The sequence below is a fragment of the Papaver somniferum genome, unplaced genomic scaffold (genome assembly GCF_003573695.1).
Source record: "Papaver somniferum cultivar HN1 unplaced genomic scaffold, ASM357369v1 unplaced-scaffold_115, whole genome shotgun sequence".
NCBI lineage: Eukaryota > Viridiplantae > Streptophyta > Magnoliopsida > Ranunculales > Papaveraceae > Papaver > Papaver somniferum.
Window position 1 is genome coordinate 1003181 of NW_020620492.1, and position 25935 is coordinate 1029115.

Consider the following 25935-nt stretch of genomic DNA (forward strand, 5'->3'; position numbering starts at 1 on the left):
GCAATATTTTTGAAGATTGTCTTTTATGACAAGAAAATTCTGAGCAGTGGCTTTAGAAAATAAAAGAGAATCATCAGCTAACAGAAGATGTGTCATCTCAGGGGCATCTTTACAAACCTTAATGAAGTTTGTAGTCGTATATCGTAGCTCTTGTTGTTCGACCCTAGGACCTTTTTGCATAGCTCTTGAAGTTGGATTTTTTGGATGGCAATCTAATTTCGGTATTCACACCATCTGACTCGCGATCTCGATATGGATTTCCGACTCGACACGAATCAAATGTTAAACCGTTTATTTTTCCGTTTTAGATGGTTTCAAGTTTGTTTGGATTTGGTATGAAATCTGACTCGATGTTTGACTCCTTTCATACGTCTGATTCATAAATATTAAGTTAGATATGATTTTGACATTCTGACTTGTTGGGTGGCCGTTAATTTTTTTTGAAGGAAGGAGGGGGACGAGGGGCTTTGAAGAGCCCCTATAATTTATTTATTTGACTACCTCATTCAAGTTGAGGTTTGGAGGATTACATAGAAGAGGTATTAACATAAATACACCCTCTTGTTTCATCATTATACATTGCACATTGACACAACAAGCATGCAGTGTGATTTACATTTTTTGAGATTACATAAAACCAAATAATATGGAAGAAACTAACATGGGTCTTGATCCTACAAGTGAGAAATAAGATGCTCCAAAGAATAACTTGATCATTCCCCAAACACAAAATTTGTTAAAAAGACCAAAATCAACAATTCCTGGGTGAAAAGGACACTTAGATTTTGATACTGTTTAAATGGACAAAAATGTAAAAATAGCCAGGATGTAAACAGTTTCATCCTACCCATTTTCAAATACTTTTTATTATTTTTAATTTACATCAGGATGCATCCAGTTTCATCCTTGCTATTTTTTAAGTTAAAGTCAGGAGGAATCCAGTTTCATCCTTGCTATTTTTTTGGTGTCCATTTCACCCATAATAATTTTTACTCGTCCATTTGAACCATGTTTTAAAAAATATTTCGACAAGTGACCCATTTTCCGTTCCCTAAATCGGCTTGTTGGTCATTTATTGCATACTCCTCAATAATCACATCCTTAAGATTAAGATTTTTCTTCAATTTAATTTCCAAATCACATACCTTTGTCTCGTCCATTAGAGAAGAAGTTGTATCAAAATCAGTTTGGTATTCAAAACTTTGTAACGGAAAACCCTGAATAATCTTCCACACGAACAACAAAATCAAATTTCGTCCAACATAACATATTTTCTATGTTCTTCCTTCCACTAACCTGGATTGATGAGATTGTAGAGACAATATTTGAAGAAAAACTCTGCTGTAACAAATCCATATATTGATTATTTCATGGAATCTCATTAGAAAGCCCCGCTGACAATAAGAAACCGCTATATAAGCGTAACGAAATAACAAATGGCATGTATTAGCCATTGATAAATTTATTGAAACTAAAACAAGAAAAACATAAATCTAAAACCTAAAGCCTAAATATTGCAAGAACACAATATTTTTTATTGAAAAATAAAACAATAGACTATTATTTCCTAGATTTACTCGGTAAATCTAAGATCCAAAACCGAGTATCTAGATTAAACAGGAAGATGATTGAGAAAAAATAGGTTAGAGAAAAATTAGGATAATTGTTTAGGAAAAGCGTTTATGCAGAGCCAAAAGATGTTAGCCCCTCATTGGGTGGCCGTTAATAAGTTCACATGGAAACTTATTGAATATAGTGGCAGTGATAATATGGACATTGATCTAACATTTACTCATTTACAATCCTAAGCTAGGCCTATTGAACTAACTCCACCCTATGATGCTTTTTTGTGATGTAATTTTTCCTAATTCTATGTACACTTAATTTTTTTTAACCCTATGATTTCTACTAATTTTACTAGGCATTTAATTTTCAGAAATTCAACAACAAAAAAAAGGTTTTTGTAAGGTGATGCAATTTTGATTGGTACTATCATGAAAATTCTCAGATTACATCTCACACTACCGTTGAACGGAAGAGTTTCCCAATAATAATAGTCAAAAACATTAAAGGGGAACAACGTGTCTTATTACTTGTATCTCTACCATGAGTACGAGGATTTACAGAATATGCTGGATAATAATATCCAACTACTCCAACAATAGAATATGTGTTAAAGACGATTCTGAATCGATGGGCTTATCTGGAGCTTTTTCAGCATGTAACTAATTGCATCTTTTTTGGGCCTTTTTGCAATGTAAAATGGCATCCCAAGCCCATTTTGCACCCCCAAGCATATGGAGGAATTTTTTACGCACCCTCCATCTTACAAACTTGGTTCCGCCCCTGTTCTGAATGGAAATAACAACAGCTGAAAGACATCTCAATTGTATGAATTATGTTCAGCTTATTATACTCTGAACCCAACTGAAGTGTGAACTAAATCAATGACTCCTATAGTGGAGGTGAACTTGCTTATCAACCCAAACCATATGGTCTCACCTATAACAGCTTTGCTACTTCGATTATATTCATTAACCACATTTGCATTCAACTGCATAACAAAGTTAAACCAAATCAAAAAATTTAAGCATTCGTTATCACTAAACATGATTCAGAATAATGAAAGAAGAAAAACAACAAGGGTGCACATATGACTGAATATACCACTAAGATTTACCAAAAGATGGAATGGGTTCGAGACATAAATAAACCACGAGTCGGTTATGACATGGTGTCTGTTACAATCTTCAAAGAGTCCCGTCGAAACTTGATGTATTTCTTACGTGAGTTTTTACCAAAGACTTTCTTTATCAATTGGGGACCAAATTTTTCTATAATTAAGGGAGTTTTGATGAAAAATCTTCAATGGTTCAGAATATTGATAAGTAGGTTATATATTCGGATAAATTTTAGGGCCTTAAATCTTATTGATTGTTAATTTTATAAATACATGCATTTTATAGGTAGATAATGTCTTATGTTGATTAGGATTGTCCACATCTTTTCCAAAACCTCAAAAACTAGAGAATAAGTCATAGGTAACCAACATTCCAAATCATCCTACCATACAACCCCATATTTCGGCTAAAGAATTAACTTCAACAAAAATACTTACTAAATCTTATCGTCTTATTACAAAACATACTTGACAATAATGCAATAGCACCATCATAAAACTCCATTAAGTCTATTATATAACAAGTTTTGACAACACAGATGATCCATCAGATCGATCAGAAAAAACAAAAATAAAAAACCGAAAATCACAAAAATTGTGATTTTTTTATTGAAAGCTTTAAAAACTAATGACACAAACCAAAATCTACTCGGAATATCTGATATCTCAGATTAAATCCGAGCAAATATAGGTTTGGAGATGAAGAAGACGGAAGAACAAAAAAAATTGGATAGTTATTTGGAAAATACAGCAGCTCTTAAGGATGCCTCAGGTAAGATATCGAAGAACATATCATCAAAATATTAAACTTAGATTTATTGTCGTTTAAAATTATATATGATTATTATCTAAAACCCAAAACAATAAGATAGTCATTAAATCCTTAAGTCAACATCAACAACAGAAAGAAAAAAAAAGCTAATTATGTTATTAGATAAACAAGAAAAATAAATTACATAGCAGGCAAGCGAGCAACAAGCTGCGTCGCAATCCCTTTTTGAATTGCAAAACCTATCCCCTTAAAAATGAACTCTCTCGAACCGGGGGTCATGACATTACTGTGCATGACTTTCTGAACTCCCTTGAGAAGTCCAACCGCTTCTGGAGCCAAATAACCAAAAGTATCAAAAGAAAAAGGGATAAAAGCATGTTCATTGTCAATACATGCTTTCTCATGCTTCGATATCTTACCTGAGGAAGCCTTAAGAGATGCTTGACCCACTGTAAAAACGCCATGCCCAATACCTACTAATGGGGATACCCCAGTAAGGTCAACACATGTGTGTCTTCCATTAGCCCATCCAAAAATAAGAACATCTGCTGGTCTGAGTGTTGATCTCCCCTCAAGTGGGTCTGTCAAAAAATTGACAGTCGATTCTTTCTTTGCCGAGATACAAGCTCTCCATGGTACATCATATAAAGTATCTCTCACATGGTCATGTCTATATTTGAACCCAGGATCTACCTTACAATAATGAACTGCATGTTCCCCATATGAGTCCAAACATCCTGTGATACAGACAGGACATCGTGAATCTGAAGGGTATAGAGGGATCATTAACCGGTATTTAGGAATGGACCAGTCCTCTAGGGAGTCATCTCCTGTCGAAGTCTCTCAATCGGAATTGCAAGGAGAAAATCCTGGGCATGTGCTGCTTGGGCAACCAAAAACCGCTTTATGCCTATCCGATAACCCGTAAACTCAGTACATGTCCTTAACCACTTTACCAAAAAGAGCATTCGCCAGGGTACTTTGTGCTGTAAGGGGGGCGGTGTCTTTATTGGTAAAGCTACGAAAGTCAAAATCAGGAAGAGTTAGTTGTAATGTCATCAAGGCCTTATAAAAGTTGTCATCCATGCCTTCTACTCCACTAACCCTCAGTATGTACCCAAGATTGCACACGCGATGCAAGGAAGGCATATTGTAATGCTTCCTTAGCAGTGTATAAACCCAGGCCTCCATATCTAATAGGTAATGTGGATAGCCTCCAATATAGATATCCAAAGAATGGACCCCCACAAACTACAATCCCCTCTGTCACCTCTCTCAGGCCTCTATCAAAAATATCAGCAGCTTCCACATTGTAATCCGGATGGCAAATACGAAGCCCAAAAAGAAACTTGGAGATACCCATACATGCACGTAGGAGTAACAGTTCTCTGAGGATCACGTAACTTGGATAAAACCTGCATTAAATCCACTGCCTTTTCTGCTCTCCTAATGGAAAGTTCTTTCACAAACCCATCATCCAGGATGACTGCACCACCCAAAATTCTGACCCTATTTTTTGGTCTTGAGATTTCAGCAGGAAACATCTCATCACTTCTCATTCGTCCATCACAAGAGGTCCAGAAAATTTCCGTTTTCTTAATATTCAATATAAGCCCTAGCACGGGTCCTTCTGTCTGGACGATGGTAAGTTCCTTCGCCACTTTTGCAGTGTCACCAATAAAGGTATCATCATCAAGATACCAAGCTTGTAGGGATAATATGCATTGTTCATTTATCTTTGTTACGAGCTGATGAAGCACCAAAGAAAATAATAAAGGCCTGAAAGGATCACCTTGTTGTACCCCTATAGATGAATATATATGTGTCTCCCACATACAATTTTGCGGGTTGACCATACAGGTATTCTACCCAAGGAAATATGGATAAACACATCTTACGTACCTCAAGCAACATAGATGTTCGGTCAAATAGGTTAAAAGCATTGGTGAACAGTTAACATAGTGAGCTAGCATCTGTGTGATATTTACTGAAAAACCTGTTCACAGCGTGTAAGATAGCCTCCATACCTCCTGAGACACCTACTCCAAACTGAAAAATCTTGTAAGTATATATGCTGCCATGTCCTTGCCAACCCCTTTCATTGCTACCTTGGACACAAGGAGATGCCAAATCGTCCCAACAATAATAGGGAGGATGCTTTTTTCCGGTTGAAGGAGAGGTGTTAAGGGTGCCGATGCAATAAACTCCGCAAGATTAGGTGGGCATCTCCCACCAAGCCATAGATTGACAACCCTCGTTATTGCCGTGACTAATTCAACAGCAATAGTGGAACCTTCCCCGCAAAAGGCATCCAACAAATGTTGTGCCCGAAGACCATCCCTTCCACATGAGGTTCCTTTAGGGAACGATTTAATACAGCTCAGAGTGGTTCCCTCCTCAGCCATTAAAGATGTCTCATACAATGGAGTAGTTGGTATCCGTGGAGGGGACATGGCCGGGTGTTTATCCTCCAACGCTTTCCTTGTAGTCTCATTGTACGACGCTACCCCTGATGAATTAATGGCTTTAACGGCAGCTGTGAAGTGCCCATCTGCTACCTTGCGCAAACAAGTGGAAACATTGGTGCCAATCCTGTTGTCTTCCTTAGTGTCATCATCACACCTAACACCTCCAGATAACGGTATCTTCAAAACCTCACGAACAAGCTTTTGTGCGTCGCCAGATTCATCCCAAATTTTCGTTTAGATTTTACGGAAAAAATGACGCAAATCATGTCTGACCTTGTCCATCTAAGAGTGTCCAGGGATCCTCCCTCATTTATAAGTATATATACACACCCTCCTAATAAACACCAAAAAAGTAAACTGGCAATGCCTTCCCTGGTTATTGCCGAATGGATCCATCATCCAAGACTGGACCCAAGTGGCATGGTTAGTCCGGTTAATAGCAAATTGTTTTCTTTCACAGTCCTCTGAGAGCAAAGCTGTGTTTACAATTGGACTGTTGATTTCGTACGGGATCCTCCATGATCTTCCTTTAAGTTTTCTTTTTTTTTTCCTGGAATAAGAGAAAATGTTCTACTTATTCCGTGGCTTTGTAATTTTCGTACATATCTAGCTAAAAACACAAGTGCAAACCAAAAGAGATAAATGTCGAGTCCTTGTCTCCCTTAACATATTGGTGCGCCAAACCAAAAATGTACGTGATCTATTTATTTGTGTATCATAATTGATTGTACCAAAACGTGAATTCATTGGAATAGGTCCATTATGTTGCATCTCACCAAAATAATACCTATTTTGTCAGTGGGCCTAGATATAATCATATACGAGAGACAAAATTCCTCGAATGAGAAAATGTGTGACCTAAGAAATAACGTTAATGTGTGTTTGTTATGTGTCTATTCAAAGCATTTCACTTCCAAAACAGATAGGCACACCGCACATCTATGATTTTTAATGTGACGAAAACAAAAGTATAAATGTAAATGATCGAGCTCTTTCAGATGTGACGTGTTGGACACGTATTTATTGCCTCGTTAAAAACTTTAAAAAGGAAAACTCGTAGAGATAAAAAAAAAACTCGCAGGGATTAATGAAGGAAAAGAGCACAACGCGATAGGTCCAAGAGAAGACCCTAAAACTAAAACTGCAAAGATAACACAAACTTTTATAATTCTTCACTAAATTAGGAAGCATTCGATCTCCATCGGTACCCAATGAGTAGTTTTCTAATACTGACAGCATGTATTGATTCACAAACAAGTTGTGAAGTTTCGCAGTCTTAACTTGCGATAAAATTATCAAGGTGGATTTTTGAGCCCTTCTACCATGAACAAGTCTGATAAAATTGTCACAACGGTCTATACAGGAAAGAAATCTCTTCTTAATGATTAAGGACGACGGTTTAGTCTTTGCCGCAATCGAAGATTTAAATGGTGAAGGTTGCATCTTCGAAAAAATACGACCAAATAGAACATCGCCAGTATTGATTTCAGCATCATGTTGTTTCACAGGAGTTTTCAGATTCCTATTCCAAGAAGAAACACAAAAAATGGTTAAATTACACACTAACATTACACAACCACAATACATATAAATAGGAGGATAGAGTAAACTGAAATAAAACATATTGAAACTAACACAAATCGAAAACTAACTGATACTAAAAAAACTAGCACAACTGTACAAGATGAAGGCAGTTTAAGAAGTCTAGATTACTGCCCAGTCTCAACTACTCTGGTGACAAAGCGATAAAGTAGAATATCAATAAAGAAACTAGAGACTTGGAGCCAAGGCCTAACAACAGGGAAATTTTAAAAAAGTATGGATTCTATAAAAACCAAAGACTTAAACTAGAGACTAGTACTAGTGTTGTACTATCTAACAATTGAGGCAACACTCTTTCAAAGCAACACTGAGATCCTAATGTTCAATTAAAACCTAAATTAGTGGACTTGAAATGTTGTCATTAATTTATAAACATGGAAACAAAAAGTGAAAAGTGACAAGGATCACAATAGAGAGAGGGAAAAGAGTTCCCTGGATAACCAACCGAAAACTAAAAAGCAATTAAACTATCCTATATAGAGGATCAAGTACCACGCTACAAATTATTCAAGACTATTTACTGTCTGCTAGAGAAAAGATCTAAAGAAAATATAATTGGGATGATGGGCGTGACGTGTGTTTCGATGTGACTGGTGTTTCACTTTTCACCGGTGGTGAGGTTCGTTCCTTTGTCTCAGCCTTGGCCATTAAAAACGCCGTTACTCGCAAGAATGCTAAATATTTGGAGAAGTGTACATCTCAAGGCTATGGTTTTAGAGCGCTTGCTTTCACCACCTTGGGAAAGTTGGGGGATAATGGTATAGACTTCTTGAAACGTCTATGCAATTATATTGCTAGCCATGACCCTAATGTTCGAGTTGGGGAATTTCTTTTCCATAGGTTGGGTGTAGTTATTCAAAAAAGAGTTGGATCTCAGCTTGTTGATAGGCTTCCAACTAGTTTCTTACCGGATGCTAATCCTTTAGATCTGTAAAATGTTTTAATAGGAAAAAAAAACACGAACCCAAAAAGGTAATTTCAAGAGACAAAGTAGAGGAAAAGGCCCCTGTGTAGCCAACCGCAATACCGCCGGAACACTTTCCTTGGAGAGAACGAACTGATGCCTTCGAATAAATTTCACAAAAGATGTTTAAGATTAAGAGTAAGAAACAGTAGGAGAAAATATAAATAAAAGGAATTAGCGAAGAAGGACTTACCTGAGGCTATTTGGGATAAGCGGAGTTAGGGTTAGGGACATGGGATCAATTTTTTTTTTTCACAACAAATTTTTAAATCACACAAAAAATTCAGAGAAAGACTAAGTGAAAATCCTATCAACAGTTGAAAAGAAGATGAACAAAAGAAGAAAACAAAGATTAGAATTAGATTAAAATCCTTAAGAAACCTAAGCAAATCTGACCAAACAGGCAAGAAAGAAGAAGCCAATCCAAAGAAATCTAACAGAGATTTGAACATAATCAAGGTCTTTAAAGAAGACAAACCTAAAATAAAACTAGCCAATACAAAACAACCCCCATCCCTATTCACGGAAAATTTTAAACATGCCTATTTAAGATGAAAAGAAAAACACCTTAAATGAGAGAAGAGAAACAACTTTTAGATACTCTCAAAAATTTCATTTTCCGGATCAAGATTAGAAAGAACAAGGGAAGGAAATAATAATAGAAAGATTAAGAGGACTAACAATCAGAAGAAGGGTAAATATCCTTTTGAAGATTAGATCCGGAAATGGGAAGAAGAAACAAGATGGTCACCATTTTGAAATTCATTTTAAATCAAGAGAAACATCCAGAGAAGAGGGGAAATAAGGGTTTTTTTATATGAAAACTTTTAGCAAAAATGATTAAATTTTTCCATCAAACAGTTCAGGGAAAATATTTTATTTTTAGATCTATATCAGGTTAAGACCAAGAGAGAAGCATAAATTGGACCAGCAAAAATGAAAGAAAAAGAGAGAAAGACCTGAGAAGAAGAAGAAAGTAGAAGATCAAACACAGCTTACTGTTGAAAGAAAATCGAGCCAAAAGAGAAATACCCAAACAGCTAAAAAGAGCATAGAAGAGATATAGATCTAGAGAGATGAAAAAAGAGGAGAGGCAATAGAAATCCAAAGCAATAGAGAAATTAGAGAGAATCCGAAACAAAAGAAGTCGGAAGAAAATGAATCAACAGATTCAAGGAGAAAGATAGAAAGATGGAACAGAACCAAAACTCCCACAATAAGAAAAAATCAAAATAATAAAAAAATAAAAATAACTTCAAAAATTAAGAAAAAACATATCATGATTCTTATTACTTCCGCAACATCCAAGTTATTTAATCCCATTATCCTCCCCTAACTCATAATCCTGATAAGCCCCATGCATATCCTAACAGATTACTCCATACTCATGAAAAGAAGGAAAAAGAATTTTGGAGAGAGGAGAGAGAAAGAGTGAGAGCAATTGCTTGTTACTGTCGGTATAGGATTTTGCCACCAACAACTAACTCTCCAAAAGTTATTGGTGAAACCTAACTGGAGTTACACCAGAATAAAAAAAATCATCTAGAATCTTTGAGGATATCCCTAGCTACTTTCAAACCAAGATCAATGGGGATTCTTGACGACGTAAGTTCATAAAATCAAGCAACTTTGGGTAAAGAATTTTTCGTTTTGGTTTTGATGGATAATTTTTTCTGGTCCTGGTAAGTTTCTACTTCAGGTCATTGCAATTGGCATTTTACCACTGTACTACATTAATATCAACAGGGTAAGTATGTATATTGATTTCAGCGGATTAGGTATATCGAGAATGGCAGATTTTAGTTTAGAATGAATGAGTGAACAGAAGTACACAAAACAGTCCCAAGCACTGAATTGTTACGCTCCCCCAAGTAAATTGGTCTCCTTGTAATAACAATCTTGCAAAAGTAATGTCTTATGGTAAACACGGATATGAAAAATGCTCTAGAAAATGCTCGTTGCACCTGTTATATTGTAAATCAATTTATTGTAATTTCAACGAGTCATGTTCCAGCGTACGAACAAAACTACCGCAGCAATAAGTTCACTCGTGGTTTAAACATAGGCATATAGCTATTGTTTCTTGGTAGGCATTCAAGACCAAGTTTATTCTCTACTTATTTATACACTCGTATGTACATCGTTTAATATGTTTTCTTTTGATCTCTAACAATGTAGTTGAGAGGGACCATAAGTGGATACATAACTGTCAGAAAATGATGTGCCTACACTGTATTTTCAAAGAAATTTATGACTTTGTAAGTAATTAGTTTGTACTGTAACAACATTGTTCTGATTTGATCTGCAACTAATATAATATCATTTTGCCCTTCCAATCACTGATCAAATTTTGAGATTGTTACGTTTTATATCGGGCGAATACAATGTCCATGTATATATTGATACAAATGCAAGCTTGTTACATATGTCATGAATCAGTTAAATGATAGAATACATTGGATGCCCAACACCAAGCTAACAAATTCAGAATTTCAGGAAACACCCAATACTAGCCCTCATTTAGAGTTAAAACATCAGCCAAATCTTCTGAGAATTCTTAAAATGAAGCCAAAGATTATCAATCATCTCTACCATACAGCCACACATACTGAAGGAGTTATGTAATTCAACCCACTTTTTGATGTTCTAATCTCAAAAGAAGCATTTAGTGATCATGGCAAATTCAGACGCTTGCATTTCTAAATTTTTTGTTGTCACCAATTCAGTAACACTTATAAGCGTTCTAACGTCAAGGCCAGTGACGGTAGCAAGCTTAAGCGTTGCCATTTAAATAGTGTTGCCATTTCGAGAGTAGTATGTTGGCGGATGATACTGCCGGAAAATACGTTGGGAATATGAAAAATACAGGCAGACGAAATTTGGTAACATTTTTGGTTATTTTATTCCCTTGCTGCCATTGAAAGGGGAGGGATATCTTGTTATTTTCGCGTCAAAAAATAAAAAAAAGTTCCAAACGAGAAATCATTTTTTAATTTCGCGTCAAATTCAACTGCAGGTTTCTTTTACAGGCTTGACGCTCCTTTTTCTGCACTGCAGTTATGGTTTTTCGCCGGCAGTATTGGTTTATTCGCCTGCAAACTTGGAGCTTGCCTGCAGTTCTCTTTTTTGGGGGTGTTCTTCAGCTGCAGCCAAGTTTAAGAGCCCTGCAACTTCTTTTTCCAAGCTGTAGCTTTGCTTTTTAGCCTGCAATTTTGGTTTTGCTTTGTTGTTTCAACTTTGCTTTCGTGACTGAGATTGTTTGTATTGTTTTCCTGGCTGGGGCTAGGTTTTTCTTCTTAATATAACCATTCTCCTTTGAAAAAAAAAAATGCAACATGTACATAATTTTAATTGCGGTTATCACTTAGATGAAAAATGGAAATGAACTTACACAGCAAACTTAATTCATTCGTAAACAAAAAATCCAAATTAAATAATCTTAACTTATCACAATTTAATCAAATCAAATTTTATTTTTTCTTAAAGCAACTCCGATGAAAATTAATATTAAAGAAGAACCAAACATAACAGGAGGAAAATTAATTTAAAGTTGCAATTACCATTGCGACTTTTAATGAAGTCAGGTGATCGACGAAATCAAATATCATAAAAAACTTTCTTAAAAATATTCATCTGATATTCAGACTCCAAAGGAATAATTAAACAAACGCCACCGTCACTTTCCGCGGGGTTTGGAATCAGAAAAGTTCGACCCAAAAACTTATTCACACCCGGACCCACATAAATTGGTTTTCCCCACCCAAAATCAGCTTCATATAATGGCAATCTAACCCAGGTTGGAAGTCTGAAATTGCATCCCTTACCTTTGGCAATGGTACGGATACTTGGGTTTAGTTCCAGATAATCAATAGCTGATCTAAGATACTCATTGTTTCCAGATGACCTGAACGTCTCGTGTATTAAATTAACGGTGTAACCTAATGGTTTTGAGACAATATCACCTGATAATGCCCTAACTGTATTATCAAATATAGCGTTCCCGAAATAACCATCAGGAAGAGGAGGACGTGCACGCGAACGACAATCTAATGGGATAGATATTGTGGTTTCTTCATCGTCTTTAAGTTCACGTGCTATACATAAACAACGCCATATGTGTCCTGCCATGACTTCGTACGAACTGAACCGGCGGTACTGGTAATTGTTGCATTTGGATTTCAGTTGATTGGCCTGCAGGGTTGAGAGATTTAGCTTGACAATTGCAATTTTGGGTAAGGGTGAAGTAGTAGGTAAATCAACCGAAGGTAGTTTGTATTCGATATGAGAGAAATAAACTTTTGGTGGGTCACGAGCACGTAATAAGGTTCGATCAAAGTACGGGAGAGGTTTTTTAATGTGTTCAACTCCTCGACATAGATCTGACCACGTATTGATGAAGTTAATTCCGGCGACTCCATCGACTAATATATGGCTTAGTGCTGTACTTAGACAAACACCACCGCACTTGAAATGAGTTACCTGTATAAATGAGTAGCAAGACGACTATTAAAAATTAAACTTGATTATCTTAACCAAAAAGGGGCAGTGAACTGTGGATATATACAAACCTGAACCAGAAAGGGTGGATAAGAAGAGATATCGTTATCGCTATAATCAATTCTAGGAAAGAGAGGCGCAAGTTGTTCATTAGGAGTGAATTCGCCGAGATCTTTCATAAATGAATCTGTTTCTGCCTCTATAAAAATGGCACCTTCACCAGTGCAATGGATTTCAGCTCTACCTGACTCATTTCTCTTCAATCTCCCAGCAACTGGGTAGTAAGTAACTAGAGCTTTACTTAAACCATACTTGAGTACAGTAGAGTTGAAGAAATCGCCAGAACTGGAAGAAAAACCGTCGTCTGTTGATTCTGGAGGCTTGTAAAAGTACACAGCTTGTGCGTGTACTACGCATAGCTGGTCGAAGTTTGACGTCCATAAACACACTTTTGGTGTTTCTTCTGCCGGTTTGACAACCGATGACTCTCTCACTCTAACTTCCATCACCATATTGATTGACTAGAAACGCGGCACGACCTTCACTCATAAGAAAAAAGGGTTAGAAACAACAAACTGCGCTCGGAGTTGATGCATATAAGCGCATCTTGCAAGGAAACAGATGAAAATTACAAGAGCGGGTACAACTTTTAATTGAAAAACAGATTACTACCAGTTAACCTAAAAATATAACTAGTATATAAGCGCATCTTAGACCGAGGATAGTTCCCAGATTATAACTATAGTCTACAGACTCTACACATAAACACCAAGAATATTAAGAAAGAAGCAGACAGAACTAACCGTAATTACTGATGGGGGTCTATTCTTGTATCTTCTCTATGGAGCCATGCTGAGGAATACTGTAGTTTTTGTCTTCGCTTTTTATGTAGTGGCTAATTGGGTTCGAACTTCAAGGTAGGGTATGGTTATTCATATTGAGTAAAGACTTAACAATATTTGATAGACGCTTGTACCTAACTATTAACAGAAGACACGTTTCACCCGTAAAGATTACTCAAATAGTTCGTTTTTGGAAAATTGAAGACCACTCAAATAAGGGGAGTGCTCCCCCTACCGCACTTTGCTCCCACAAATTATCCCGATAGGGAATCAGACAGTTATGGGTGCGTTCTGTGCATCGTGATGGTCAATGGGAAAAATGTGGCCGGTGTTTTGTTAGACGCGGGATTTTTGCCGGGAAAAGAATTAGGGAGACCTAGCATTTCCACTCAAACAATCTTACCTTAGAATGAGGAGCTCTTTATTTTTTTCTTTATTGTTACTTGTTAGTGCAGCTATATATGATGGTAAAGGGCCGCCCAACACTGTTGGTTGTTAATGTACCTAAATGTAGTTTTAAGGATCAATTTTTTATCTTATCAAAAATAAAAAAATGTTTTTCATATCTCATTTGATAATATATATACAATCCTTTTCTTTTCTTTATCTTAGTCCTAACAGGGAACACGAGCCTTTTCATTTCATTCCGAATTCTTTCATTCAAAATGAATAAAATCCTACCAAATAAGATTAAGTTAAAGATTTTTAGTTTCAGAAAGAAATTTTCCAAGATCAATCATATGTTTTAATATTCTAGTTAATTTCAAGACTAGCATTTTGTGATCATGTGTTTCGATGTTCTAGTTTCAATCGTGTGTGAAGCGCTGCTTACTTTGATAAAATTGATGCGTCGAATTGAGATTGCATGAAGCCATTATCTTGCTAAAATTGATATCGAATTGAGATTACAACAAATGAGGTGACTAAAAAGTACCTTAAAAACTGCATATTGAATTACTAGCAGTGGTAATGTAACAACTGCACTCAAAGATGCGTCATTGGCATGAGTTGAAACTTTATCTCACGCTTATTTTGCGTGCTAAGAGGAATATTGGCCTAGAGCACCATCACGGTGCATTACGCAGTTTATATTCGTCAAGCGTCAATATTGCACCATCATGGTACATAACGTCAGTGGGTGGCTGGCCGAGAACATGGTGCATCAGCCAGTGGAAGGGTGACTAAGTGCAGTTTAGCGTTTTCATGGTGCTTCATGCCAGTGCGAGGATCGCCAGTGCAGTATTACACCATCATGGTTCAATAACCCGTGGGTTGCATGACAACCGCCATGAATAGTGAAACAAGCATGTCATATGGTGTAGTGATAGTCTTTTCAAGAAATGCTTTCTCTCCTAGAAAAGTGATTCATTTGGCGAATTTGAACTTTACCAACTGCACTCAAGAAAATAAGCATGGTGCATATTGTCACATTAATTCTCATTCTTCTATACAATGGGATCCTCCATCTTTTCATCATGTGAAAATTAATGTAGATGTTGCTTCATCCCTAACAATGGTGCGGCTGGTGCTATTGCACAACATCATTCCAGATTATACTTGGGATGTGGTACGTCTATCTTCGATGCTACATGTTCGTTGATTGCTGAAACAAAAACGGTATTATTAGGAATGGAGTTGGCAATAAAATTACAGCCGAAGAATGTAGTAACCGGAGGAGATGTTTCCAATATGACTAAAGCTATTCTAGAGGACAACTGTCATATCCCATGGAGCATCTATTCTTTGGTCACAAGGATAAAGTAATCGACTGGTTGTTTTCAGAGTTTATAATTTAAGCATGTTCCAAAATATGTTAATGAATTAGCTCATAACCTTTGTCAATTTTCAATGAACAACAACTTGGAGGGATGGTGGAATGCCACATCTCCTCCTGATTGTATTTCTTAAAACCTCAACTTAATGAGGTAATCTAATTTTTCTGGGGCTTTTCGAAGCCTTTTTCCCTTCAAAATAAATAAATAAAATCAAAATAACCTAAATAAACTTTTCTCTTAAAAACCCCAAACTCACCACTTCGAACAACCAAGTCTCAAAAGTTATCTGAAGTAAAAAGTCCAAGTTTCTAATCGAATAAATCTTTTTTTCCCTAAAACAAATCAGCCTAGGTCGGCTGTTCTGTGGGAAACATATATCTAGTAGAAAATTAAATTTAAATACCCCAAACTAAAAATCTAGGGTTCCTTTTTTATGAAAACCCATAAAATAAAAACAAAAGAGTGGTTCTATTGCATTCTTAAATTTCAAATATCATTCACAAAATCATCACAGGTAGGTCATTCTAATGTTAGGGTTTGAAGTTATTTCTTTTTTTTTGAAAATCATGAAATTTTTTATATGAAGTTTTTTTTATTTTTTGATGCCAAATCTTTTATATGAAGTTGATTAGGTATATCATATGTAAGTCAATGGCAACATTAAGACATAGATATAGTGAAAAATCCATGATTATTACTTATTTTGTGATATATATCTTAATTTGTGTTGAATGAAATGTTTATAAACTATGTATTGACATTTAGTGTTGATTGACTTGTATTTCATGTATGGTATAGAGAAATTGAAACTAGAATTGTTATTTACAAAGGTACAATATGAGTCTAATACGGGCGCATGTGAGAATTAAATACGGAATCCATTTGGAAAAGAACGCTGGTGTATTATTCGGCAATCAGTGCCTAAGAAGGTGCAAACACGGAGTGTAATAACTCGAGATCGAGTGTGGCAGATGCGAAAATGATAAATGATTATTTCTTACCGGAACTGGTTATACTTCAAGATAATCCAAACAACGTCTAGGAATGAAGGAATATTTATTCAAGAAATTGTTAGGAAAATTACTTGAAGTGGATGAAGAATGACATCAACGTCCAAATGCAACTAGTGTTATGGGGCATTCTCCACATATGAAATCAGTTGTCATGATGAAATGTTTGTACCGTAGTACAACGGCTGATAGCGTCGATAACTACACTAGTATGGGTGCCACCACAACATACTATCTCCTAAAAATATTTTTGCTATAAAATTTGCATGACTTTTAGAGAAAGATATTTGCGCCAATTTACTCATGAAGATGTTCATAGATTTCTAGGTGAGGATGCCGAGCGAGTATTTCCGGGAATGCTATGTAGTATTTATTTTATACAGTGGTCATGGAAGAATTGTCTGATAGCTTAGCAAGGAATTTACCGAGGTAAACAGAAGCACAATTTTGTGGTGTTAGAGGCGGTGGCATCATATGATTTATGGTTTTGGCATGCCTTTTTTGGAATTTCTGGGTGAAATAATGATTTCAATGTGTTGGCACACTTGCCCCTCTTTGATAATATGCTCAAGGGTGTAGCACATCCATCCAATTATGTCATCAATGGTGACCAATGCAAAATGGGTTATTTCTTAGCCGATAGTATCTATAAAAAGTTGACTACAATTATATAAGCTTTCATCCAGACATCGGAAGTTCCAGACATGGTACGGTTCAACAAGTATCAAATAATTGAAACAAAAGATGTCGAGCGTGCTTTTGGAGTGGTTCAACGTAACTTTAGAATCATCGGATCACCGTATAAGTATTGGCACCAATTTAACTTGAACTTAATAATGAAATGTTCCCTGATTTTACATAACATGATTATTGAGCATGAACATCGAGATAGGGATTGTGGTAGAGTTGTTCCTTTTCCGATTCCAGAGCCAACGAATAATGGTCGTGTTTTTATGTCACGTCTAAAAAACCTTGAAATGCACGTTCAACTAAGGATTGATATTGTTGCTCACATTAGAGCATGTCCTCAAAAAGGAGGCCAAGCACAACCGACAGTCCGGGTAGTAGAATCGTCTAGTTTTGAGGTTTCAAATATGGAATACGAGCATCATCAGATGGAGAATATGCTGATACATAATTAAATTAAGAAGTTGTTCCTGGTCAAAACGATGATAGTGCATTCGATTATAAGAAAAATCAAAGAACTACAGTAGAAGAGAGATAAGAAACCTATTAAACTCAATTGATTGTGACAAGATTGAATTGAGAACTAGATTTCCCTTATATAGAGGAAATATCAAGAATTTTTGAAATATAACTGTTACGATCCAATAGTGGAGAAAATAGAGCCATTAAAAATGATGGATGGTTACGATCAAGTGTGAGAGGAGTGTAACTAGAAAAAGGTCAAAAAAATAAAATTTACGAAACGAAAACTCAGTTTTCGAATAAAGGTCAACGGATACTCAGTTACCGTTTCAACTGAAAAACAGAAACTGAGTTTCCATAAAATAAAAAATCCAACTGAAACTCAGTTTCAAAAATTACGTTTATCTAGAAGACGCATCAGATATGATCAACTTTAAAGTATAACTAAGGGGTATCGCGACATTTAAGCGAGACAGAATTCCATAGTAGTTAAATTTCGCTACAAATAATCTATAGCGAAACGAAATAGCTTACCATTTTGATTGGCCTTTGTGTTTTCAATTTTCACCATAGTAGTTAAAAAGGGGAAAATATGCATGTATAATACATGATATAGTACAAAACATAAACATTTGCTTGTATTCATACTACTGGAAATAACCCATTCCATGACGGCACTCATTGCAATATTAATTTATCTAATAACTTGGTGAACCCTAAAATAACCAAAATAACCTAGAACACCGTGTTCTAATAATTTTTCATTTATAAAAAAAGAAAAATTGGACAATGTAACATTCATCCAATTTAGTGGGCAATATTGTTTTCCTCTAACGTATGCTTTGGTTAGGCCGGATCTCACATAATTTTTATTAGTTCTTACTAATTTTCTTAGGATTAATTTAGATGTTCTATACATGTGTATGCCATTAAAAATACATCAACTTTCCCTTCCATTTCAAAATTAAAATATGAAAAATCATGTTAAAAGAAAGTCGGCATTTGTCGCATGTAGAAGATATTAAAACTAATGAACATTCTGACAATATTTAAACCCAAAATTGACGTGAGCCTTTATTTTCCTTCCCTAAAATTACTGAATTTCTCAAAATTAACAACTTCCCTAAAATTTTAATTGATTCCCACTACGTCTTTGATTTTTTCTTGACATAAGTTAATGAATCTTGTCAAATTATTAAGTGCAGATCAATCGAATGGATTAATACTACATTATTTGTTTTCATCTCATGTCCACTGAAAATTTTAGAGAGGTTACATATCGGATCTGTGATGCCTGGATGAGGAGAATGGTGGTTGTGATTCTTTGCACCAAATGTCTTCATATCACCAAGGTAATTTCCAAACAATTTTTTTCTTTTGATTTGTTTCGCCTCCAGGCATGCTATATAATTTTGTTCTTTATAAATGATTTGTACAATTTTACTGTTTTGTTTTGTTTATTTAATTTGCTTCTTGATGCATGATTTAAATGAAAAGACAATTGGTTATCATGCTATAGACAATTGGTTCTCTATAGTTAGTGTTTTTATGCATAGTTCTTCAATGACCGGAGAATAATTTAGTTTTCATTTAATTTTGTGATTCTTGAATGTAAGCATTTTTGGGTGTTGTACTTTTTTATTTAAATATATTTTTTTAGTGTGAAAATATTTTATAATTTATTAACTAATCTATATATAAAATTAAAAATTATTAACAAAAGAGGGTTTAGTTGGTAGCCGACACCAACCCTTTTCTGAATAGCAACACCCTATCTATGAAAAATAAAACTATCAAGTCCACTGCCAGCATCATGATTAACTAAACAATTCTTCAGACGCTTGAAACAACATACAATATTATTGCTAAGTTCCCCTAAGGTAGAGAAGGCTAGCATACCCAAACCATAACCATGCAAAGTACACACATCCAAATATTTAGAACGTTTACGCGCGATTGCTTGGCTTGGGATGAAAGCATGAACACCATCTTCAGTAAAGGCAGAGACACCTGTGACATCCATACACAAATCTTGGGCATTTTCCCAGTTGAGAACAAGGATATCTGCTGGACGTAAATCCTTGTTAGACGCAGATAAAAAATCCAAATCAACTTCCTTGCGTACATGGACACCATCCTTGAAATAAATATTCGCAATTATATCACGTACCAAGTCATGTCAGAACTTCAGACCAACAACATTAGCACAGTGAAGCGTGTGATCATCAAACATATCCATAGGCTTATTACAACAAGAGCACAACCCGACCTCAATAAATAAAGTGATACCAAGGCGATAACAAACGACATCTCTAAACTGTCTGAGACCAAGGCACTGATCTAGACCACTGATCGGAACAGCTAAAAGGTAATCTTGAGCATGTTTGATCTGATTGCAGTGCCAAAGAATTGAGTCTCTTGCAGATAAAGTAAATTGGTCGGGGATTTCCTTCTTAACTGCATCAAAATAAGTGACTGTCAGGGAGCGCATAGAAGGAGGGGAAGTGTCGTTGACGCAATAATTGAAAGGAAAACCACATACCTGAATGTAGTTCTGAAGAGCCAACTGATAGGCAACCCCATTATCCCCTGAGAAATAGCTACCAAGTATCACCTTCCGCACCGAGGCAGTGTGACTCTGAGAGGCAAGATAGCAGTAGGTGCGAGTGTCATCCATGGTATAAATGCCAAGACCACCGTCTCTGATAGGAAGAGTAACCAGTCTCTGTTGCAAAGGCTGAAAAATAGCTCTATCTCCGGTGATTAAAAACGTCAAATATTGGACCAGATGATCGTCAAAGAGATCATAGGTATGTTGCAAAGCTTCCGGATTAGTGGTATGCATAGCAAAGTATAGTATGGATACACCGACACAATTACGGAGTAGCAACATCTCACTCTGGGGATCTCTGAGTTTTTTGATAGCGGATATTAGCTGAATAGTCTTATTAACCCGATGAAGCGCCATGTCCCTCATGAAATCCAAATCCAAACTCACTGGTCCACCCAAGAGCTTAACTCCCTTGCTAGGCCTATCAATGTCTGAGGGGAAAAGCACCTACCTCCATATTGCGAGGATCAGGAGTGGGCCAAAATACCTCAGTCTTCTTGATACTAAGATGAAGACCTCTACCCGGTCCTTCAGGCTCAATAATACTCAAAGGTATAACAACCTCCGTTGTGTCACCAATGATAGTGCCATCGTCCAGGTACCAGGCATGCAAATCAAGCTTGTAACGAGAGGAAATGGACGTCACAAGAGGATGAAGTGTCAAAGCAAACAAAAGGGGACCAAGAGGATCACCTTGTTGAACACCGAGCACAAAGGACAAAATGTATTCGTCATAGCTATAGTACAGTTTAGCATGTCTAGCATAGCAAAATTCCCCAACGAGAAATACCTGGACAACGAAGCCGAACCTCTTTAATAAGATATTAAAGTAAAATATTAAATATTGAGATAATTAAAAAGTTATTGATTTTAATTTATTTTTAATAACATTTAATTTGATTTTTATTAATGATCCTAATTAAGAAGGAACCTACTCAAAGTATATTCATAAATAAAAGAGGTTATAACACTTATATCCGTCAGATATTTTTCGATGGGATGAAACTGCAATTGTCGGATATAACATTTGTCTCTCAAAATGTAATCCGTCCGTCAAAGGCTCATGAACTCATGTTGTTTTATGTCATAGATGTTGTCTTTTAGAGCATGGGTAAAGTAAAATCGATCTCGACGGAATAATTTATCAAAATTTTTTTTTTTTTGGACAATCAACATATTTCATTTCGTTCAAATCAAAATAACGATTACATGTTCACTTACAAAAATAACAAAAACATCTAACATTACAATCAAAACCCTAATACAAATAAGGACATCAATTACAAGTAGATCGCGAAGAGAGAGCAATAAACCGCAAAGATATCCAATTTCTTTTTATGTATAAGGGAAAGATGATGGTATATCCGGAAGTAATTTCCAACCATTTAATCTGATTGTATTCTTCTTCGATAAGAGATGCTCCTAAAACAATGGAGTAATTTTTCCATAAACTTGTCGATTCACAAGAACACAGATGTCGACTGAGAGCGATGTTGTGATGAATCGTCGTTTTTTTTGAATCAAGAATAGCAAGCCACGAACTAGCCATTAAAATTCGATGAACTCGCCCCACAACGACGTAGGAAAATCGCCACAAGAAGTCGAAAAAATATGTCAAAGAATATCAAAAATGATGTAAAAACATTTTATTCAATTACCTACTACCAAAAACTTGTTAAAAAAAAGACTAAATCTGAGCAAGACGGCTCAAGGGTTTTCTTTCTTTTTTTTAAGAAAGGGAAGAGAAAAAAGAATAACTATTTTGATTATAATTTATTAAGAATAAAAATAGGCCGAGGGACATATAACCTCCAGAGAAAAATACAAAAAGAACAAGAGATAAAGAAGAAAGAAGAAAAAAAGATACGTCTATGAACATTTCGTCCAAAAATTTAATTAAAGATTTTTAAGTAGATTCCATGATTTGGTTTAGCTTTTTTCACTCTTACACCAGCTGAAAACCATCAGAGAATGAATAACTTGATGTTATTATATCTTTCATCAATAATTTCATTCCCTCATATCGACTATAAACTACCTTTCATGTCGATAGAAGACTGAAGGTAGTTTATATTCGATATAAGGAAAGAAACAACCGGTGATTCACGTGCTCGTAATATGGTCGGGTAAAGAACAGTACAGGTATGATACCATCTATGACCACGTCTTGATGAAGTCTATCCCGGAGACTTCATACACTAATACTCCAAGCCACTGGAATAAGGGATGTACTTAAACTTGAAATGGTTACCTGTATTCATGAAAACCAAGATGAGTAAGAATTAAACCTGGTTACTTGAACCAAAAGAAGTATAGATATATACAAGCCCAAACCAGAAAAGGGTTGATACGAAGAAACTATCGGGGTCGCTATAATCAAGATCGGGAAATAGAGGCAAAAGTTGTTCATTAGAAGTGAATTCCTCGAAATCCTTATAAATAAATTTGTTTCTGCCTCTATAAAATTTACACCTTCACCGGTGCAATTGATTTCAGCTCTACCTGACTCATTTTCCTTCACTGTCCCAGAAACTGGGTAGTAAGTAACGAAAGCCTTGCTTAAGACTGGAGGCTGGTTGAAATTTGACTTCTGCCGGTTTGACTACAGATGACTATCTCCCTCTTAACTTCAATCATCACCATGATGATTGACCAGAAACGGTACGACCTTCACCTTCACGCATAAGAAAAAAAGGATTAGAAAACTACAAATTGCGCAAATCGACGCATACAAGCGCATAGAACTTTCAACCGACACAGCTGAAAATTAGAAGAGGCAGCGGATGTATAATTACAGTCTACAGATAAACATCAAGAAAGTTTAAAAACAAGCAGAGAAAACTAACCGTAGTTACTGATAGTTTTTTTCTTTGCTTTTTATGACATACTATAGTTTTTTTTTTTTGTCCTCGTTTTTTATAGAAAGGCTAATAGGAAATCAAAGTAGGGGGTATTAATAGATTTATGATAAGAGACAAGATTAAGATAAAATAGAGAAGACAAACAGATTAAAGTGGTTCGGTCACTCGACCTACGTACACTGATAAAACCCCGGAGGGTGAGATAATATTATTGATGATCATCAAAACATTCTGAGATGCCTTGTTACATTATGATTCCTATTTATAGGAATAATATTGGTAAACCTATTTTGACTAGCTAGGTTGAACTTATCCAGCTAGATTAGTCATATCTTGTTACTGACTTAGTCTTCAAATCCAGTTACTAACTTGGTCTTCTGACTTGAACACACAATATATTCCAACACCCTCATTCAAGTTGGACACGGAAAGAAATGAAATGTGCAACTTGAACGATATCTTGAAAACACCATGGAATTAAACTAGATCCTCAACTTGATCTTCATTCACGGACCTTGGAAGTTAAACTTTATGAGCCGGCTTTCTTAAGTAATTTAAGCCAGCAATTTGATTTATTTTTTTTCTTCAGTGTCTTCTTCCACATGGGTTTATGAACAACTCGTAACTTATTGAAAAATGTATGACAGATGGAAAGAAAAGATTTGATAAGAAAAATTTGGGATTGAACAAATCTCTCGAGATATGTGAAATATTTTAGGAAATACATGGCTACTAATGCCAAATCGAACAGACATCTCCTAAAAATTGGGACTGATTTTCAGAGAAAAGAAACCTGAAAAGATTAATGACTGTTCACAAAGTGCAAAAGAAATGGAACTGTGAACCGAGAACATGAATACCATTTAGGTATTGATAAAAAGAAAAAGAAATCTTGATAAAAAATTTGTGAAGGTAGAACTTGATAAAACGATGGTGGCAGGAACCACCAACTTGAGACACAATATTTTGATGAAAGGGACAATTTTACATAAACCAAAAATATAAAACAGGTCTTTGACGTGAATAAAACATCCAAAGAGATTGTCCACAAGGATAACTGGAAAGAGTCGTATGATTGATAACTCTGATAAACTGGCTAAGAGAAGAAATAATATCGCAATTCCTCCGTCAGGATCGTGTGAGAGTAGGACAATGACTAGGTTCATTCAGCAAAACCTAGAAATACTTAAACAAGCAATTGCATTTGCCTTATGGGCTCAAAAGAGCTTAGATGAGCGAAATTGCTTTAGAAGTTGATTACTGAATCTTTTTAACCAAACAAGAATTGATACTTCTTATAAAAACAAATAATGTTTGAGAGAATTTTTGCAATGGAAAACTACGTCTAGATTTGAACCATGAATTGGATGAGAGACCAATAAAGAACTGTGTACAATAGACTAGTTCGATACCAGGATTGACAGAAAGAAAAAAAAAACAGACACTAACAAAAGCAGTTTTGCTGTACCCTTTCATCCGTAATTTGAAGGGAAATTCAGTTCATTATGAAAGGGAAGATTCACACATATGAATCCTAAAAACCCATAAACACTTGATGTTAATCACAGGGAGAACTGATTTTAAGATAATTGTTTCGAGTGTGATAATAGAATGATCACAATTAGGTCTACAATAGTATCCATTGTCGGAAACCATTACAAGAAGCTAATGATGTTGATTGAGAACAACCAAATTAACTTGGTTGAATGCTTGAACAAGACAAGATCAGAATCCTTTATTAATATTATTGGAATAACAAAATTATACCCAATAAGAAGTTGATTTGTAGAGAGAAAGATAGTAACTCATTGATAAGTGAAACAGTGATTCTAGGTTAGAATGAGAACCTAAAATCCACTCGATATATGTTGATGCATCAGAGACACACCAAAAAAGAAGGTTAGCAAACATCGTCTGTAATGGGAGTACTCCACCATTTACAACACGAGAACAAAGAAAAATAGCCAACCGTAGACCTGAAGGGACCAGTCTTGACTGACCGATAGCTTTCAACGGATCAACAACAACGAAAAAAAAAAAAAGAGATCCGAAAGAATCACACCACTCGCGAGGCTTAGACAACACATTATGGTAAATATGATCCTCCAAATTCGGAATATGCAAAGCTAATGGAGACCAACAAAATTAGTTGGACAGAACAACAAAGAGATTAATTGTTGTTTAATAATGGAGAGATTATTGAAGTTACTTTTGGAATAAAATAACATTGTATTAATCTTTGATATAAAAGATCAAAATAAAAAATAAAATTAGATTGATTAGCAAATGACAGTGCTAATGAGCAAGGCACTGAATAACAAAAGTAGTCGACTGTGTTAGCCATTACAGTGCTTTGAAGACATAATGAAGAGAAAGAGAATTTGGAAAACCAAATGACAGTATCCAAATAAGAAACTAGATCAACTAGTTGCGCTACCAACTCAAAACATAAGAATCACCGAACAAAAAGTAATATTCGGGAAAAATAATGAAATGAGAAGGCGAAAAAAAAAATCAAATGCGGAAGCAATTGATCAGAAAAAGATATTTTGATCTTCTCCTGCTCTGATACTATAATAGATTTATGATAAGAGACAAGATTAAAATAAAATAGAGAAGACAAAAAGATTAAAGTGGTTTGGTCACTCGACCTACGTCACCTGATAAAACCCCAGAGGGTGAGATAATATTATTGATGATCATG

At 35.6% G+C, this 25935-nt stretch overlaps 1 protein-coding gene and 1 long non-coding RNA gene across 2 annotated transcripts; both read right to left on the reverse strand.

The window, feature by feature from the left end:
* Positions 1-7062: 7062 nt before the first annotated feature.
* LOC113329138 lies at positions 7063-9937 on the reverse strand. Its single transcript, XR_003349731.1, has 2 exons — positions 8680-9937; positions 7063-8586 (listed from the first exon to the last, which is right to left on the reverse strand). It is a non-coding gene; the product is annotated as an uncharacterized LOC113329138 (long non-coding RNA).
* Positions 9938-12083: 2146 nt separating this feature from the next.
* LOC113329080 (shikimate O-hydroxycinnamoyltransferase-like) lies at positions 12084-13495 on the reverse strand. The gene is made up of 2 exons (XM_026576051.1): positions 13055-13495; positions 12084-12965 (listed from the first exon to the last, which is right to left on the reverse strand). The coding sequence occupies exons 1-2, from the start codon at positions 13493-13495 to the stop codon at positions 12084-12086; spliced, it is 1323 nt and encodes a 440-aa protein (XP_026431836.1).
* Positions 13496-25935: the final 12440 nt, after the last annotated feature.

Excerpts from the sequence above, each read along its gene's own strand:
- LOC113329080 (XM_026576051.1), bottom strand. The coding sequence starts at position 13,495 with ATGGTGATGGAAGTTAGAGTGAGAGAGTCATCGGTTGTCAAACCGGCA. Across the intron at positions 12,966-13,054 it reads ATCCACCCTTTCTGGTTCAG|GTAACTCATTTCAAGTGCGG; the intron begins GTTTGTATATAT and ends TCATTTATACAG.